Source organism: Martes martes (assembly GCF_963455335.1).
Source record: "Martes martes genome assembly, chromosome: 2".
Lineage (NCBI taxonomy): Eukaryota > Metazoa > Chordata > Mammalia > Carnivora > Mustelidae > Martes > Martes martes.
The window spans coordinates 170,978,065-170,997,132 of record NC_137889.1 but is presented as its reverse complement, the minus strand read 5'-3'; the positions used below and the strand labels follow the sequence as shown (position 1 = coordinate 170,997,132).

General features: G+C 42.1%; 1 protein-coding gene across 3 annotated transcripts in view; it reads right to left on the bottom strand.

Annotated features, from left to right (window-relative positions):
- The window catches only part of FAM114A1 (family with sequence similarity 114 member A1), a 75,407-nt gene that overhangs the window by 38,033 nt on the left and 18,306 nt on the right, over positions 1 to 19,068 (bottom strand). For all 3 annotated transcript variants that reach the window (XM_080796738.1, XM_080796736.1, XM_080796737.1), the window contains 4 exons: positions 16,011 to 16,098; positions 3,629 to 3,742; positions 3,400 to 3,500; positions 1,341 to 1,475 (listed from right to left, as the gene is read on the bottom strand). In XM_080796738.1, coding sequence (XP_080652864.1) covers positions 1,341 to 1,475; positions 3,400 to 3,500; positions 3,629 to 3,742; positions 16,011 to 16,098 — 438 coding nt within the window. The remainder of the gene's footprint in view (positions 1 to 1,340; positions 1,476 to 3,399; positions 3,501 to 3,628; positions 3,743 to 16,010; positions 16,099 to 19,068) is intronic.

Sequence of the window (19,068 nt, the reverse complement as noted above, 5' to 3'; positions counted from 1 at the left end):
CAACCAAAAGAGCAAGTTCAGCGTTATTGTTTTATATTTGGAAAATAAGGTAAAGGGTATTTTTAATTTACCTAACTACTATAAATAAGCAAAACATAGATTAAAAAAAATTTTTTCTTAAGTAAGCTCTACGCTCGATGTCGGGCTTGAAGTCACAACCCTGAGATCAAGAGTCACATGCTCTACCAATGGAGCCAGCCAGGTGGCCCAAGCAGTCAATTCTTCACGTTTCTCAAGACAGGGGGGTGGGGGGGGGGTATCGGGAAACATTAAAACTAGAAGTGTGAGAAGAGAAGCCCATCCTTGCATATAGTAAGAGGACTATAAATTAAAATTCCAATGAAATATCATTTCCATCTATTATATGGACACACAATAATGCCAACAATAGTAACAGGCATTCCTGACCCGGGTACTATGCTAATTCATTGAATCCTTACATCAAAGCCATTGGCAGGTACTGATGTTCTACCCAGTACAAGTGAGTAAACCAGGGCACAGAGGGGTTAAGTAACCTGTTCAAGGTCATAGGGGTAGAACGTGGGAAATCTGGAACACATACGATAATGCTACAATGTGAATGCTTATGTCCCCCCAAAATTCATATGTTGAGACCTAGTCCCTGGTGTGATGGTATCTGGAGGTAGGGCCTTCGGGAGGGGATCGGGTCGACGATGGAGCTCTCATGAGTGGGATTAGTGATCATACAAGAGAGAGCCCACAGAACTCCTTCCCTCTTCCACTATGTGAGGACACAGCAAGAAGACAGCTGTCTATGAGCCGGGAACGGACCGCTACCAGACACCGAATCTGCCAGCACCTTGACTTTGGGCTTCACAGCCTCCAGCACTATGAGAAATCAGTGTTCGTTGCTGTAAGACCCCCAGTCTCTAGCACTCTGTTACAGCAGCCTGGGTGGGCTAAGACAAACGCCAAAAATGTAACCATTTCTTCAAGAAATTTCTTCAAGAAATTATTAAGTGAGTACAGCAAGGTACAAAAGAATGTGGTTAGTAGGCTGCCATTTGTCTGAAGAAGTATGTATGTGTCTATATATCTGCATATCTGTATCTCTAGCTCATGAACATATGTTCGCCCATATGCATGGCTTTATGATAATTCTCACAGAATCCATACGAAGCTGTTAACAGTGTTTGTCTCCCGGGAGAAACCAAGCGCCTGGGGAAAGAGGTGTATTAGAAACTCAATTTTCAGCCTCCACTATCTTAACATCATTTGAATTTAAGTCACGTGCTTGAAAACACTCATTAAAAAAGACACATAAAAATGTATTTACTTTACGGACTGAAAGAAGACATGCCAAACGTATATAATCCCACCTGCGATAAGGAAACGGTTCTCTCCATGAGCGTCTTGGTCCGCTTAAAGCCTGGGTCACTCTCCGCGAGGACATTCATGGTTTTCTTACCGATGAATTCCAAAGCATCAAGACCGCCCGTTAAGACACTTTTACCCTGCCGATGAGATAATGGCATGAGATTACTGTTTGCCTTTTGCTTTTCCACAGTGGTCAGCAACTCCTAGGTGGCACCATCTTCAAATATTAAAATCAATATAAAGTCATAATTTTTTCCCATTAGAGGTTTAATATCCACTTCATTCTATTTTCTTTTTCTTGGAAGGGTGTATGTCATATAATTTGTAGGACAGATGATATTATTTTAAAAGGGTGCTTACGGGTGCCTGGGTGGCTCAGTCATTAAGCTTCTGCCTTCAGCTCGGGTCATGATCCCAGGACCCTGGGATGGAGCCCTGCATCGAGCTCCCTGCTAGGTGGGGAGCCTGCTTCTCTCCCACTCCCCCTGCTTGTATTCCCTCTTTTACTGTGTCTCTCTCTCTGTCAAATAAATAAATAAAATCTGAAGAGAAAAAAAAAAAAAAGCATGCTTAGGAAAAACCAGGGCATACCTGGGATGAATTTTGTGGGCTCTGTGTGTATGGATAGATATGTATCTGAGACATAAAATTAATAGGTGATCGCAGTACTGGCTTTGTTTGAAAGAATGTTAACCCAAGTAACAGAATTATGTGGAGCAGTCTATTAAAATGTCAGATATTCTCGTCAATTTAGTGAATTCTTTCATCTAGGGCCTTGGAGCGTAGGACCCTCGGGCTGTGTCAGATGGCCCTTGGATAATTTCAGAAACTACTAATAACCATCTATAATTAGTATATTCATGAAATAAGACAGGTTGATTTCCATAGACTACTGGCTTTAGAAACTATTCTATCCTACAGTTAGCCTTTTGCAAATTCTCTCGTCAGCCATTGTTTTCCTTAAAAAACAAAGATTAAAACAACCAAGCTTCACTCCCATGAAGTGTCCACATAAACAGGACTGCTTACATTTCTTTGCAACTTCTGTAAAAACACCCCCCCTCCACGACTGCAATTACAGTATGTGTGCATGTGTTTTTTCCACCTTACATGAATTTATATGCATTACATTTTATTCTTATATTTTGTCTATATGCATTTTCTAATCTTCTTAATTACCACTTCGTTAGCAATATTAGACTTTGCTGAGTATCCTTTAGTCCTCATTTCCATCTTGGACGTTTAGACTTTGTTTTCGGTTCTGGGAGCCAAGCAATTGTCACACTATAAAACAGATTTTAACACACGCATATTGTGGAAGAACTAGGAGATACAGGCAATGTATATTTTTGCCTCCTGTAGTTTCTTTTCTTTTGACATCCTATGAGGGATTACTTTGGTAAAGCATTACACGGGAGAAGGAAGGACATAGGGACTTCGATGAAGGACGGACCTGGTGGGAAAGTCTGGGGCTTTGGAAAAGAAAGTCCCAGAAGGTTAGAAGTGAACCCAGACTGGAAATGAGGCTGCTGAGTAAAAACTCAGAAGACAAACCCCCTGCATGGTCTCAAAGAGATGAGGAACTCAAGGTCAAGAATATTAATCTTCGTTATCTGGAAACACTTCAGAAACATCTCGGGATATTGTTCCCAATTCCCTACCAGAATTTTTTTTTTTTTTAATTTGAATGGCTTTATCATTTTCAAATTGAAGGTTAGGAAACACAGACCATCTAGCAAAAACAGCTGTCTCAGCTCCAAGAAAGGGCCCTCTCTCCTCCCCCAGCCAGAGGCTGTCCTTGCAGCTGTCGGAAAGGACACTGTTACATCAGACTGAAAATATTCCTTCTAAGCAGCTCTTTTCTTTAACACATAAAATATGTATCTTTTGCCCTTATTATTTTGGTGCCAAGGTTATGCTTACTCTGCAGGAGAAAGCGTAACAAAACCATAATCCAAAGTTACGAGGGAGGCCATCTTTTCTCTGATGTATTTAGGTCACCGGTAAATACAGACATCAAAGGGAGACGCAGGGGAAACAGAGAAGGAGCTAACGACTCACTGTGTTTTGAACCACATGGGTGATGGCTGACAGCATGCCCCGAGACCCGGATGCGGGAGAAGTGGGTGGGCTTTCTGCAGGGCTCTGATCTGTGGCCACCCCTGCCAGGAAGGAGAAAAACACCCTCTTAGAGTGCATTCTGCTGATCTGAACTTAGAAAGCTCCTATCTGTGCACTAGTGCACTACGGCCCAAGTCCAAGAAGCCCCGGAGATAAGTTCATCACTCACTCTGAGGGACTCCATTTTCAGCACCAGCTTGGGCCCCTTCCGGAGAGCTGGAATTTACACTGTGAATGCGCAGGGTGGCCCCTGCCCTTTCCTTGACGGCTGTCAATCCATGACCTGTCAGGAAATAAAAATATGGTTCAGGAACACCACGGAAAACGCCTGCTCTGCCAATTCCATAGCTCACGCTCCAGCGCTGTGGTAAGCTGTGGGTGTGTACCCCGATTATAAAAGAGACTGCGGAGGTTAGCAGTGTGGACGGATCCTCTTTACTCTTTTCTAAACTCCTCAGAACAAGCACGCACCATTCATTTTTGGACTCCTTGCAGGCCTAGCCCGTCACAGACACTCAATTCGAGTTGGTTGAATGGAAACGCCCCCTCAAAGGGTTCATCATTCTTTGGGTGCAGAGAGTGCGCGGTCTGGGGCTGACAGGTCAAAATTAGAAGCAAATTGGTGAGAACACCAGGAGGGGCACCCAATGGCTCTGACAGTTGTCCTAAGCAGTAAGGGTCAGGACACAGGCTCGAACAGAAGCCAGTCAGGAGGAAGGACCCTGGCTTTACCCATCCAAGCAGGGTCTGTCTATCCATATTCTCCACAGCCCAGTAGGGCGCATATTCCACAGATGAGAGCTGACCCCCTCATCCCACCACACACACACACACACACACACACACACACACACACAAAACCCTTGGCCTAGCATAGAAATAGTCTTGTTTACATTTTATTCTGGAGCAAAATTTTTCTTTTCTCCTCAGAGGCCCCCATGATGAGCTGTAGCTTTTCTCAAGTTCATGAACTGAACACAAAAATTAATCCTCTACTCAGAGTCCTAAGCGGGCCTTTGGGTTCTTGAAGGAGAAACAGCCTGGCTTGCCATTATGCCAGCACTCGCCTTCCCCTTCGCGTGCAGGGAGAAAGGGAAAGATTGCACTAGGAACCCAGGCAACATCAGGTTGTTAAAACCCAAGACAGCAACAATATTAGTATGTGGGGGGAAAAGTCCCAAATCATAGCAGGATTTGGGAACCAAAGAGAAGCAGCTGCTCTTAGAAAGCACTGTCAAAACGACCAATTGTTCATCTCCTGAATAAGAGAAAGACATGGGTGAATCCCAAACCCACATAATAGTATTTGTTGTAACTTCATTTATCAGAGTGATCTTAACATAATCAGGGCACTGATATTTACCAGAGAGAGGACTAATTAGATCCAGTGGAAATCACCTGTCATTATATGCTACCTAGAAAACAGGGAAACTTATGAAACATTATTTACAATGTTTACCACATTAATTTCATGCAGAAATGTGTCTATATTCATGTGTAGTTCATTAGATACAGTTAAAACTTATGATCAAATTACTCAAAAAAATGCTTTATAACTGCTAAAACGAAGGCTGAAATTCATTCTCTCTAGCTTCCAGTAAATTTGAAGCATTTCAGTGAAAACTCACTGGAGTTTCGGTTGCACCTTGAAGTTATAGGATATCACTGAACTAAGTTATACCCTGAGTCCATATTCCTTAACGTATCTTAAAAATATATATATTCCAAAAGGAAATAATGTACGTCCAAACCACAATCATGATTCTCTTTGAGATTTCTGAGGGCTAAAATAAAGAAAGAAAATGAGTTGGAGAAAGCTGGGAGGCGTGCGCTACACCTTCTTTGTGAAGGCCCTACATGGTTCAGTGAAGTCCCTGTCACTATCTCCTTCAGCATCTTTGCCCCTTTCATGGGAGGGCCATGTCTGGTTCTTTTTCTGGGGAAAAACAGCTTCTCACCATCTTAGAACCCGAACGAAAAAAAACGGCTTCTCACCATCTCAGAACCCAAACCATTAGGGGTATGTCTGCATTAACTGCCTCTAGAAAAGTTACTTTGTTTCTGGAAGGAAATACCACGTTTGTGTTCATATAAATGGGATGTGTCTGTTTAGTATATATGATACAATGCTGCTACTCCGGTCTCTCTCTCTCTCTCTCTCTCACTCACACACACATACACACACACACACTTTACTGAGGTATAACTGATTTAAAAACGTTGCGCACATTTACGTTTGCCCTAGCTTATTTTCTGATGACCAGTTCTCTCTCCTGAATTCTTTTGTTAGAAGAAGTACATCTTTCCTGCGTTCTACTCGAAATGGAAAGCTATGGTTCTTCACAGACATGGTTTGGACGATGCCACACCCTACTTTGAAGAATAACTTCTAAAACTTTACTTAGTGTGACATCTAGTGCCCAGAACAAGGAAGTTATAATAAGGAGTCATTGTTGCCTTTTGACTGTGAGTGAATCACTCTCAGAGATATAGATTAGGTTTTACCAATAACAGAGAAAAAAACAAATAACACTCCAGTGTATAATTCACGGATTCTTCACACATCATCATGAACCCTAAGTAGCCTCAAAGAAATGAAACTCCTCCAAATTCCATGGCTTGAAAGGTAGAATATCCTCTACGCCTTGGCTTATTGCAGCAAAAACAGGTGAATCATGCAAAGAAGAGAACGTTGTACAATGCTGCGAAACTATATGACTTTAAAGCACAAGTTAAATGACTGGCTGGTGTTTAATTTCTTACCTATACTCTACTGGGAAACATCCTAAATCTAGGAGTCAGGAGGCTTGTGGAGGAATTTGGGTTCCATCACTTATTATCTGTGTGATCTTCGTGAGTTACTTAACCTCTTTGAGTCTCTACCGTTGTTTCTTCTCTGAAGAGAGGATTGTAACATTTATCTACCAGGGTTCTACAAGGTCACTAAAGAGCAGTACATGAAACCCTTGGTCCTGGCCAACATTTATTGAGCACTTACTATATCCCAGGCACTGGACTAAATATTTTTAGTCTAGTAAATTATCTCATTTCGTCTTCCCATTATGAGGTAAGGGATATTATTTTTGTGAAAAGAGAAATCTGGTAACAGGAACTCATTTGCCCAAGTTTCCAAAGCCAATAAGGGGCAGAGGCAGGATTTGAACCAAGTCTTAACTCTAGAACTTACACACTTAGTCACTATGTTATATTTAGAAAGTTTTATATGCCATTTACAATTGATTCAATGTCATTTCAATCCCATTTCTATAAGTTCTTAGAAATCAGATCCTTGATTAGGAGCTTTCTTATTTTTAAAACACTGGCTTGGGCTAAAATTACTTGACTTACCTTACCTTGACCAGACAGCAAGGTGAAGGTCACCTCTGGAATGGAACCTTCCTCTGATCCTGCCCCTTTTAGCCAGTCTTGGGTTGGCATTATATGATGTTTTTAGGATCATTCCCATGTTGTGCAGTGCTGTTATCTTATACATCCTGTTTAAATTTTTTGTTCTCAAAAAGCACGTCTTATCATCAAGCCATTATCTTGTGAGTTCCACCAAGATCAAAACCCATCAAGTGAGTTCCACCAAGATCCAAACAAATTAAAACATCATTTGCTGGTGGTGGGAGGGTCTCTCTGGCCCAGTGATAACTTAGGGAAGCAACAGCGGTTCTCCGCATCACCCAGGATGACTGGCTAGCGCTGGGAGTACTTGCTACTGGTTCCCGACAGTAAGGCTCCTATAAGTAGGGCACCAGCTAGCTCATGCAGAGGGTTCCCTCTCTGTGTTAATTTTTATTTATTTTTTAATTTTGGTTTTATTTATTTTATTTTTTAAGTTTAAATTCAATTAATTAACATATAATATATTATTGGTTTCAGAGGCAGAGGTCAGTGATTCATCAGTCTTATATAATACCCAGTACTCATTACATCATGTGCCCTCCTCCAAGTCCATCATCCAGTGACCCCATCCCCCACCCCCCTCCCCTGGAGCAAACCTGTTTGTTTCCTATGATTAAGAGTCTTCTACGGTTTGCCTCCCTCTCTGATTTTGTCTTGTTTTATTTTTACGTCTCTTCCCCTATGATCCTGTTTTGTTTCTTAAATTCCACATATGAGTGAGATCATATGATAATTGTCTTCCTCTGATTGACTTATTTCACTTAGCATAATACTGTAGTTCCATCTACGTCATTGCAAATACTTTAACCTTTAATATAGCGTTTCCTTCTTATCCACTTTATTTTTCTTTTAAAAATAAATACATAAAAAAGAAACTAAAAAATCTTATACCCTCACTTTCCTGATACAGCTGGCTGATTATTTTTATTTATTTAATTTTATTTTTTTTTAAAGATTTTATCCATTTATTTAGAGACACAGAGAGACAGAGACAGCGAGAATACGAGGCAGGGGAGTGGCAGAGGGAGAGGGAGAGAGAATCCCAAAGTGCAGGCTAAGCATGGAGACTGAGGCGGGGCTCGATCCCATGACCCTGAGATCATGACCTGAGCCGAAATCAAGAGTCCAATGCTTAAAGGACTGGGCCACCCAGGTACCCCTCTGGTTGATTTTTTAAAATAAAAACATTTATAATATTACCAAATTCAAAGAGTTTAGGAACATGGCCAACAGAGGGTGGACCAGCCTCTTTCTCCTTAGACTGCTTCCATTCACTTACTAACATAATAGGCAATAGAGTCTATGAACTTATAAGGGCCTATGGAATTTTTTTTTTAATTAAAAAAAATTTTTTTTTAGTAGGCTCCACACCCAATGTGGAGTCCAAGCAGGGATTGAACTCACAACCCTGACATCAAGACCTAAGCTGAGATTAAGAGTCAGACATTCAACCGACTGAACCACCCAGATGCCCCCTATGGAAATACCTAAGATCTGAAAAAAATATTGGATCTAAGAGACAAAACGGAAAAATTGCAAATTGGAACAAGAAATTAATCAATAGTTACTTAAATACATTAAAAATGTGATATTAGGTCAACTGGCCAACTGTAGTTCAAATGAATTCAAGTCTTACACAGTTGTACGTGAACTACATATTTAATGAGGCACGTGTCCACATTTCATTAAATCGTTAGCTGTGATAATAGAGGGACTTCAAAGGGAAAACTGCTTGGTGCTCTTAAAAGACTCTAAATGACTCTGTCTTCCTCTTCATTGCCCCCCCATCCCCCCATCTCCCTCTAAAGATAACAGCTCTTATTTGTTTCTTATTTTATTTTTAAGATTTTATTTATTTATTTGACAGAGAGAGACACAGTAAGAGAGGGAACACAAGCAGGGGGAGTGGGAGAGAGAGAAGGAGGCTTCCCGCTGAGCAGGGAGCCCGATGCAGGGCTTGAACCCAGGACCCTGGGATCATGACCTGAGCCGAAGGCAGCCGCTTAATGACTGAGCCACCCAGGTACCCCCATCTTATTCGTTTCTTGTGATTCCTTTCATAAAATTTTTTAAAAAAACACATACCTACGTGTAAGCATTCTGGACCTGGCCTCTTCCTCTTCGCAACATACAGTGGAGGTCTCAGCACAGGTAGTGGTGAGGGCTATGTGTGCCGCCTTGCACATTAACAACTTTAAAAAGTCATCGTGATCCACCTTCTAGCCCTCTTCATTTTCCTATTTACTATTTGTATTGTCTATTGTCTGTCTCCTTCCACGCGGACGGAAGCCCTGCTAGGGCAAGGGTCTTTGTGTCATTGGCTCACTGCCCCATCTCCAATGCCTAGGATAGTGTCTGGCACAATAAGTATTTGCTGAGTGAATTCGACATTGAACATCTTTATATACATCAACGACTTTGTGCAAAGGATCAACAGAACTCCTGGGCTAGAAGCTACGTGCATTTCAAATTTCATAGACGGTGCTAACTGCTCTTATGAAAGTTGCATCAGTGTACACTCTGGGTGAGTTCTAGGGGCATACGATAGTTTGGAAATATTTGCTGCATCTCAGACTTCTATCAAGGAACTGAAGATAGTATAAAAAGTTGTGAGGGGGCGCCTAGGTGGCTCAGTGCATTAAGCCTCTGCCTTCAGCTCAGGTCATGATCTGAGTCCTGGGATGGAGCTCTGCATTGAGCTCTCTGCTCAGCGGGGAGCCTGCTTCCTGCTCCCCCCACCCCTAGCCTGCCTCTCTGCCTATTTGTGATCTCTATCAAATAAATAAATAAAATTTTTTAAAAAAGTTGTGAGGAATAGTTGTTGAGAAAAACACACAGATGATGTTGCTTCACTCAACTAAAGCAAACACCAGTGCGGCGAAAAGAGGAGCCATTCAACCTTCCTTCTGGAAAAATCTTCCCTCTCCATAATGAGGGTTGGTGTCCTCTCTGTAATCAGATACTCACTTCTTTTTGGGTTCAAAACTGACAAGTGTCTCTGAACGGATAGTTTATGCCTGGCCGTCCAACAGAGATTCACGAACCCCTGGGTCTTATTCACAGATGGTAAATGATCATGAACAAACTCCATGCACAGACCCATAATCCTGTATATCTTTTATGCTGAAGATCCTTGAGAACTTTCCCATCATCAGCGATGCCACCTTCAAAACGAATCAATGTGATATTGACGGTGATTTACCCATTTAAGAGTTCTCACTGTAGTAGGATTTTGACAAGTTTGCCAGTCTCGGGAATAAATGCTGTCATTATTTCTGACAGGGCTGGTAGAAGGGTTTCATTAAAATGTGCAGAAGGGGAAAACTGTGTGACTTGGGAGAGGGTGGGAAAGGGGAACAATGGTAATTTTGAAAAGTAAATATACATATCAGATACACCTCTCCCCCAATCAGGTAGTCCTGTAAAGGGTGGTTAGACATATAAAATTGTCAAAACTAGAATTAAAAAAAAAAAACTAAACCTTTAGGGCTTTTGTAATATCTAAAAATAAATTGCTCTGTGCCGCTATAGAATCTCTATGTAGGTATATCTGCGTATGTTTCAACTTTGTCGACTTTCATCTTGATTGTCGGCTGATCTCTCATTTAGCTTAGCAACAGAGCCTCAGAATAAGTCAGGTCTCTAAGATGGTGGGAGATTACATCTACATCTGGTTCTCACAGCATCACTTTGAAATGATCATCAAAATAATTATTTTTTTGTACTTCCCTTTCCCGGTCTGGTTTCTGCCTGGATCTTAAATAATAACCATATTAATATTCATTTAGGAACTTGCCCAAAGGCAGGGGCGGCAGGTTATAAAATTTTCTTGGAAGGTGAGGACAGTGTAGCTGTGGGTGAAGCTAATGCAAGTTTACAGTCTCTCCAAAAAGAGCTGTTGGCTGAGAACTCTGATTTCACATAAGCAGTGGGGAGGTCACTTTCTCTCCTTTGCCCTTAACCTCGGGGTCAAAGTAGCAAGGCAAAAAGACAAAAATATAAAAATACAGAGTAGCAAAAAGTATCAGTTTTTTGTCTTTTCCCATTTAGCACAGGGGTTATAAATATCTTTCTCCTTCTATATATAGCCACAGACTAGGAATCATCATGTTACGGAAATTGGAAAGAATCTTCGAAGGTCTCAACTTCCCCTACCCACACTTTTCCAAATAAGGAATCTGAGTCTGAAAGAGGTTAAGGGCTTGGTGTTGCTAGTTAGTGACCATCCTTGTGATCCCACATTAGGAGCAGTGAAGACCAGGGCTCACGTTTGTAGGACTCCTGGTCCAGTGCTCTTTCCAAGAGAGAACCACCTTCCAAATGTTTCGAGTCTCCAAGTGCTGTCCTGCTAACTCCGCACAGCTCAAACTACTGTGACTGCAGTTTTTCAACACGTGTAAGAAGGATTGGCTTCTATTTCCAGTGCTCAATTGACAGCCCTGTGTTCTGTTACTGACTCGTTGTTTTGCACTCTTGTCTGTGGCTGGAATTACCCTGGGGGTAGTAACATGAGGTTTCTGAGCGGGAATCAATTGCAATGGAATACGCAGTTATTTTCTTTCTTTATTTTCCACAGGCAATTTATAAACCTTCAAGAGCTCACCTACTGCTATGAGCGCTCTGTTTTCCAATATGTTTCTTTGCCCTGTGATAAGAACCTATTAGTGCTACAAAGTTTTGGGCGGGTGTCCCAGCTGTACATAACAGAACCTGCGCCTGGCTTGCTTCTCTCCATCCCTAGGTAGCAGCTTGGTACGGACATCAACCCAGAATGGCTCCCGTAACTTTGTAAACCCTATTTCTTTCTTTCCTTTTTTTTTTTTAAAGACTGAATTTTTTAATATTATTATTTTTTTTATTAACATATAATGTATTATTAGCCCCAGGGGTATAGGTCTGTGAATTGCCAGGTTTACACACTTCACAGCACTCACCATAGCACATACCCTCCCCAATGTCCATAACCCCACCACCCTCTCCCTACCCCCCCACCAGGAACCCTCAGTTTGTTTTGTGAGATTAAGAGTCTTACGGTTTTATCTCCCTCCCGATTCCATCTCGTTTCATTTATTCTTTTCCTATCCCCCAAACCCCCCACGTTGCATCTCCATTTCCTCATATTAGGGAGATCATATGACAGTTGTCTTTCTCCGATTGACTTATTTTGCTAAGCATAATACCCTCTAGTTCCACCCACGTCGTCGCAAATGGCAAGATTTCGTTTCTTTTGATGGCTGCATAGTATTTCATTGTACATATATATCACATCTTCTTTATCCATTCATTTGTTGATGGACATCTAGGTTCTTTCCATAGTTTGGCTATTGTGGACATTGCTTCTATAAACATTTGGGTGCACGTGCCCCTTCGGATCACTACATTTGTATCTTTAGGGTAAATACCTAGTAGTGCAATTGCTGGATCATAGGGTAGCTCTATTTTCAACTTTTTGAGGAACCTCCATGCTGTGTGAACCCTATTTCAACCCTCTGTTTTGGTCTGTGAGCCTGGCTGTGGCACCTCTCCATTTGCAGGACGCTTGTGAACCCTATCATCACTCCCATCCACCACCAAGCTTTCCAGCCTTGGAACCCATAACTTCAGCCCCCACCCCCTGCCCCTTTACACTACAAGCTTTAGTTCTCTCTCATGTCCACACAGAGATCCTTACCCAGTTTTAAAGTATGTATCGCTATTACTTTAGCTACTATTGCTACGGAAAGTCATGCATGTCTTGACCAGAAATCTCCAAAAATAATGCCTCGGGAGCAACTTCGGGATGGCAATCGGGGTTATTGCTTTTGCATTCATTGGGGTGCTGATGACCAGTGATGAGGGACCAGTTTCGGCTCTACTTTTCTACAGATAGCTCCAATTTGCCTGATAGGATTCTTAGAACAGGCATTGACATTTCAAAATTTCTTTGAGCTCTCCTGTGTGCCCTTTGGACACTGTGGAGGCAGATAAGAAAAAAAAATGCCAAGATTTAAATGCTTCTAAAAAGTCCAGCTCGTCTCTAGAGCCATAAAAAAGAATTAAGTTTCTGGATTTGGTGGGGTAAGTGAGGAGGACTTCAAACGGAAGAGAGAAGCGGGGCAGGTGGTTTTGAGAGAGCGCCCCCTAGTGCACACAGCCGGGGTAATCCCCTCCCTCTGAGCGTGAGCAGGATCGCGAAATTCATGGAATTTCACTCCCAAGATTAGGGGACATTATATGGCAAAGGTGAAGGGATCTTTGAGTTAAAATTAAGGTCCTTAGTCCGTTGAATTTGAGTTTGTTAAAGGAGATCATCCTGGGGGTGGGGCTGATTTATCAGGCGAAACTTTAAAAAGGATGAGCCCCTTCCTGAAGGGAGAGATCTGAAGCAGGGGAGAGATGATCCGGTCGGCTTGGAAGCAGGCAGCCCAGAGGAGCGCCGGGCGACCCCGGCCATTAACCAGCAAGAAAATGGGGGTGCCGAGCCTACAACCTCAAGGAATTGGATTTTGCCAACAATCGGAATAACCTCGGGAGACGACCTTGGATATCACACGAGAACGCAGCCGGCTGACACCCTGATTGCAGCCCGGTAGGTCACTCGGCAGGGAACCCAGCTATACGTTACCTGAACTCCTGACCCACGGAAGCGGAGATGGTCAACGTCTGTCCCTGTCAGCCTCTAAATTTGTGGTCGCTTGTTAGACAGCCGTAGCAACAAATACAAGCGGCCACACTGAACCTCATTCTGATATTTTACAGGGCGATGTGCAAATGTCATACAATCTCCAAAACCGTCTCTCTGCCCCCACCAGGGCAGGGAACAAGGCACTACAGACTGGCAGTGGTCCCGCCGGTCCACCACCGTTCTCTCTCTAGGCTTTTCCAGATCGATTCACTGAGCAAAGCCAGGGGAGAACCACAGACATTTTCAGGGGTGGCCACATGAACAAGATCCAGCATTTCTCATCTACGTGGTGCCTTAGACGCAGGGAAACTTCTAGAGCAACAGCAAACTCAAGCACAGGCCACAGATTAACACACTGACTTCAGATCAAATAGAAAGATGTGTGCCCCCCAGGATGAGGTGGGACCCGCTGAGGAATCACATCCTGCTTCTTAAGCGGTAAAGCTAGCATCAGCTACTGGTTGCACTTGAACCAGGTAATAAAACCCAGGGGCCTTGGAATGCAGCCCACTCGACCACGGCCGCCCCAGGCGCTCTCTGTGCAAGGGTCAGATTACAAGAGGACACCTAAGAAGATAATGGGTGCTAAATTCAACAGGCAAGCTGTCTGTCGGTGGACGGAAAACTTTGTAAGGATCCAGCGAAGCTCAAAGTCCAACGGTTAGGTGTAGCTGCTGGCTGATGAGAAACCGTCACAAACACGAGAGCTGATGGCAGGTCCAGGGAGGGGCACCTGCACCCAAAGCATCTGACCTGTGACTCGCAGGGCAAGGGATTTCAGTGCTTACCGGGGAAGGAACTTATGTTTAGATTTTTTATGGGAAAGTAAATCCTTTGTCCATAATGGAAGCTTTCAAAGCACCAAATTCATTATAAGCCTGGACACCATTATTGCTTCTGGAAGCACCCAGAATACTTCATGTTTTATGACATAAACCACAAGGAGAGCTGCATAATTTGGTTGCCATGTTATTTACTGTTCTACGACTTATCAAATGTCAAAAACTTCTGGACTCCACGGTTTTGGCATCAGAAAGCACGGCACTCCTATGTGTGGTCGGTGGTAAGATCCACGGGAGAGCCCCTAAGAGCTCGAATGTTTTCCTTAGGAAGCAAGAGGCCTCCAGGCCCCTGTCTTCACTCTCTTGAAGAGACTCTGTCCTGTTCAGAACACAACACAGGCCCCTCTCCTGTAACTTGGCTGGTTTTTCTATCTGCCCACGTAGTATCCGTAGCACAACTGGCCCCTTCAATCAGCAACAGAAAAAATCTGCTCTGCAGGGTCTCCCCAAAGGCCAACATTTATTTGACCACCATCTTCTTCTTGCCAGCGCTCCCTGACGTTCCAGACACAAAATAGAGGAATGCAGAACCTGTTCTTACAGGCTCTCTATCTGCTTAGATATTTGGCCCTTAGACCATGACCATGGTCCACTGGAGTGGGACAAAGGAACTTCAGCCTTCCTATCCCTCCTGCTTTTAGGAGGTAACAGCCATGGACTACACCTTGAGAACACCTGACTTCAATGATCTGAGAGCTGTGTTACCCAAGGCTTCCCCTGTCCTGCTCCTCGCTCTCCACTGTCAAGATGAAATGCCTTTGCTAACTCAGCTTAGACACGTTGATGTTACACCTTCAGTTTTCACAAAGAAAGCCCATGAGAAATGGTCACATGAAGAATTTTTTGACAAGCCTGTACCGATGAAGACATGGTCCACTGTATCCTCTCCTTATATATACTGAGCCAATACAAGAAATGTCTTCAAAAATGTAACACCCGGAAAAGAAATTTATCCAGATAAACTAAGTTTTGGTTTATCATTCCATGAAAAATTGATAATCTACTGGCAGCCAAGACGCTCAGAGTCAAGGTCAATGCCCAATTACAGTAACTCTACCAGCCTTGGGATATATGCTCTATATCCTTTGTACCTGCATGTTTTATTGAAATACCTCAAATCCTTCCAGGGAGTAGTTAGTTATATATTTTAAAACATTCAGGTGGGAGGACAAGGACAAAACTTTGAGAATATAAGACCCCAAATCGTTAATCTTAAGATGCAATATAATATAGTGCTTAAATCTGCTTAAATCTGTACCACTTGGTTCAAATCTCAACCCAGCTACTTCTGAGTTTGGACAAGGTCTTAGCCTCTCTGTGATTCACCTTCTTTATCTCTAAATGGAGAAAATAAAAATACTTCTTTCTAGAGTTATTTTGAGGAATAAACGTATCAATATACATGGTGATTCACCTTCTTTATCTCTAAATGGAGAAAATAAAAATACTTCTTTCTAGGGCTATTTTGAGGAATAAATGTATTAATATACATGAAGCACTTACAGAGAGTAAAAATTTGCTCTTATTATCTTGCAGGCTGATGGTAACCTCTACCAGTACGTGGTATGATCAAAATGTCAAATGCTATTATCAGGCTTCTGAACTTTATCCATTCAAATGCAACATATAATTCTTACCTACTGTAGCAGATGCTGATGAGAGCAGAGATTTGCCCCAGGAGCCCCAGCCTGCCCATCCTCCTCCATGGGAAGGTGAATCCACAGCCTATAGAAAAACAGATGAGCAGAGCGCTAGCAATTCAGTATAAGCAGGAATGGGAAAAACAAAACAAAACAAAACAAAAAAACAAAACACAAAACCCTTGGTTTGAAACAAAAAAGAGATTTAAGAAAAAAAAAAAATCACCAGTAACCATATCTCCCTGGCTTAAAGTTCATAAGAGCCATAAAAGAATGCAAAAAAGAATACTACCCACATTTCAGTGTGTACTTCGAACAGAACTGATCAGTAGCCATGTTGGCTTGAAGTGAGAGGGAGGGAGTTTGATGTTAAGAAAGACCCAAATATACCCTTGTCTGGAAGACAGGGACAAGGGCTGTAGGGGGAAATCATTTAACTTATTAGGGCACAAAGTGATTGGGAAAAGTTCAAAGCTCTGGCAACTTTAATGAGGCTAAACAAATGTTCTCTTCCAGGTAGAGGTAATTTTCCAACCTCTGGGGTGATAGGAGCGAGCTCTGATGGATGATAGGTGTCTAGAAAAGCACCAATAAGCCTGGAGATGGGTCGCAGCCAATAGGTAGCCTTTTAAGGTAGACACCTTTCTTTCTTTCTTTCTTTCTTTCTTTCTTTCTTTCTTTCTTTCTTTCTTTCTTAAAAGACTTATTTATTTTGAGAGGGGAAGAGAGAGACAAGGGGGGGTGGTTGGGGGGAAGAAGCAGAGGGATAGAGAGTCTTAAACAGCCTGCATGCTGAGTGTGGAGTCCAACACTGGGCTCGATCTCACAACCCTGAGATCACTACCCGAGCCAAAATCAAGAGTCAGATGCTCAACCAACTGAGCCGCTGAGATGCCCTGAGATAGATGCCTTTCAAGGTGTCTTTCACTGTCCCTTTCAAGGGTTCAAATTCTTCTGTTAAGTATTGGGATTGAGATTGAGAGACTGGTTTAGCTTGTGTTGGTTGCCTGAATAGAAGATGAAAACTCTGGCAATGTAGGTGACCATATTCCATCCGTCTTGCTGACTAAGGGTTAAGAGAAATCAGCGTGAGCAGAATGAAGGAGATATGTTCAGAGAAGCTGTTAAATTCCTGAAAGCTTCTCAGCCCCTGGGTTCTGTCCCTCCTCAAGGCCCTATTACATCTTCGAGTTCCATGAGATTCCTGCATCATCAGTGAGTCTGTCTGTCTGTTTCTTTTTTTAAATGTTTTGTTCACTGATGTGTATCTCCAGAGCCTAGAAGAGTACATGGCATATAATAAGTGCTTAATACATTTATTTGTTGAGTGACTGACTGAAATTCATCCATTTTCTTAAGTATGTCATATTATGACATACTTTATTAGTCAGGAATTTCCTGAGTAATATTAGTAATAATATTAACAGAAACTATGACATACTTAAGTATGTTACTTGCACCCAGAGCCCTGACTTGGGTAGTGGAACTACAGCTTTCCCTTATTATCTAGGATAATTACTAGTTATCTTTGGAATTTCCTGAGTATCTAGGAACACATTCTAGAAAATGAGGCAAGAATACATTAGGAGTAATACTTAAGGTGCTGGAGAGTCACAGCTCTTTCCTCAAAAAAAAAAAAAAAAAAAAAAAGAAAGAAAGAAAGAAAGAAGTTCAGTTAAATATTCCTACAGACATTGCAGCATCTATAACTTTTGACCCGAGGCTGGTCTCTTAGTCAGCCCCCTTCCCTTCTCTCTCCTGCCTTCTACCTTTGGAGAACAGGGTGGTCATGTCAAATAGTTTGGGCCAACAGGATACAAATGGGAGGGCTTTTGCTTTCATGATAAACTACACACTTATGGCTAGCACCAACTCTTACCACCATCCTTTCTTTCTGCCTGAATGTGAATATGATGCTTGTAACAGCATCTGCCGAAGCAGCCATCTTTGCAGACATGAGGGAAAGTCCAGGGAATCACAGAGTCCCTGGTCCTGGTATTGCTGAGCTACTAAACCAATGTGAGTAGTTGACTGTCTTCATTCTTTCTGTTAAGTGAGAAAAAAAATAAGCTGCTATTTGATCAGCCACTCTATGTTGAATTTTAGTTATTTGTACCCAAAGGCATTCTTTTTTTTTTTTTTTAAAGATTTTATTTATTTATTTGATAGAGAGAGTTCACAAGTAGGCAGACAGGCAGGCAGTGAGAGAGAAGGAAGCAAGCTCCCTGCCGAGCAGAGAGCCCGATGTGGGACTTGATCCCAGGACCCTGAGATCATGACCTGAACCGAAGGCAGAGGCTTAACCCACTGAGCCACCCAGGTGCCCCCAAAGGCATTCTTAACTGATTCACCTAGTAAACAGCAAACACCATCCATCAGTGGAGACTACTGGTCAAGAGAAAAGGGTATGGAATTAAATTGCTTGGGTTGGACTCCAGGCTCTGCCATTTTGGGCAAGTTATTCAAGTCTTTTGACACATCATTTACTCATTACAAAATGAGATACATTAGTATAAGAACCATAAGTATAAGAACCAATAATCTCACAGGGTTATTATGAATATTTAAAGAAAAAAATCATATAAAACTTTGCACATAGTGTCTGGCACATAATAAATACTCCTCCATAATAATAACAAGAACAACATTAATAATAATAAACTGTTGTATTTTTAACACTAAGAAGCAAAAAGCTTTGAAAGTTGGCTGACATTTATTTCTGTCTGGAAACAATGAGGAGCTTGTGAACATGAATGGAAATACTCAGGATTCATGACTGTCTGCTTTCATTTTTGGTGTCTACATTGATTTACTTCACCTCTGCAATGGAAGCCAGTGGCAATTTTATACCATCAGGAAGACAGATGTAAGTCGGTGATTAATATCATTCTTTCACAGGACAAATCACTACCTATGTGATTAGGGAGAGTTAATACACTTAGGGGTGACAGCTTCCGACTCAAATTTATAATACTTAATATGCTCTGACAGCTGGTAATTGACTAGCAAATGAAAATAAATGTTAAATGAGTCTAGAACTTTTTGCAGTATAAAT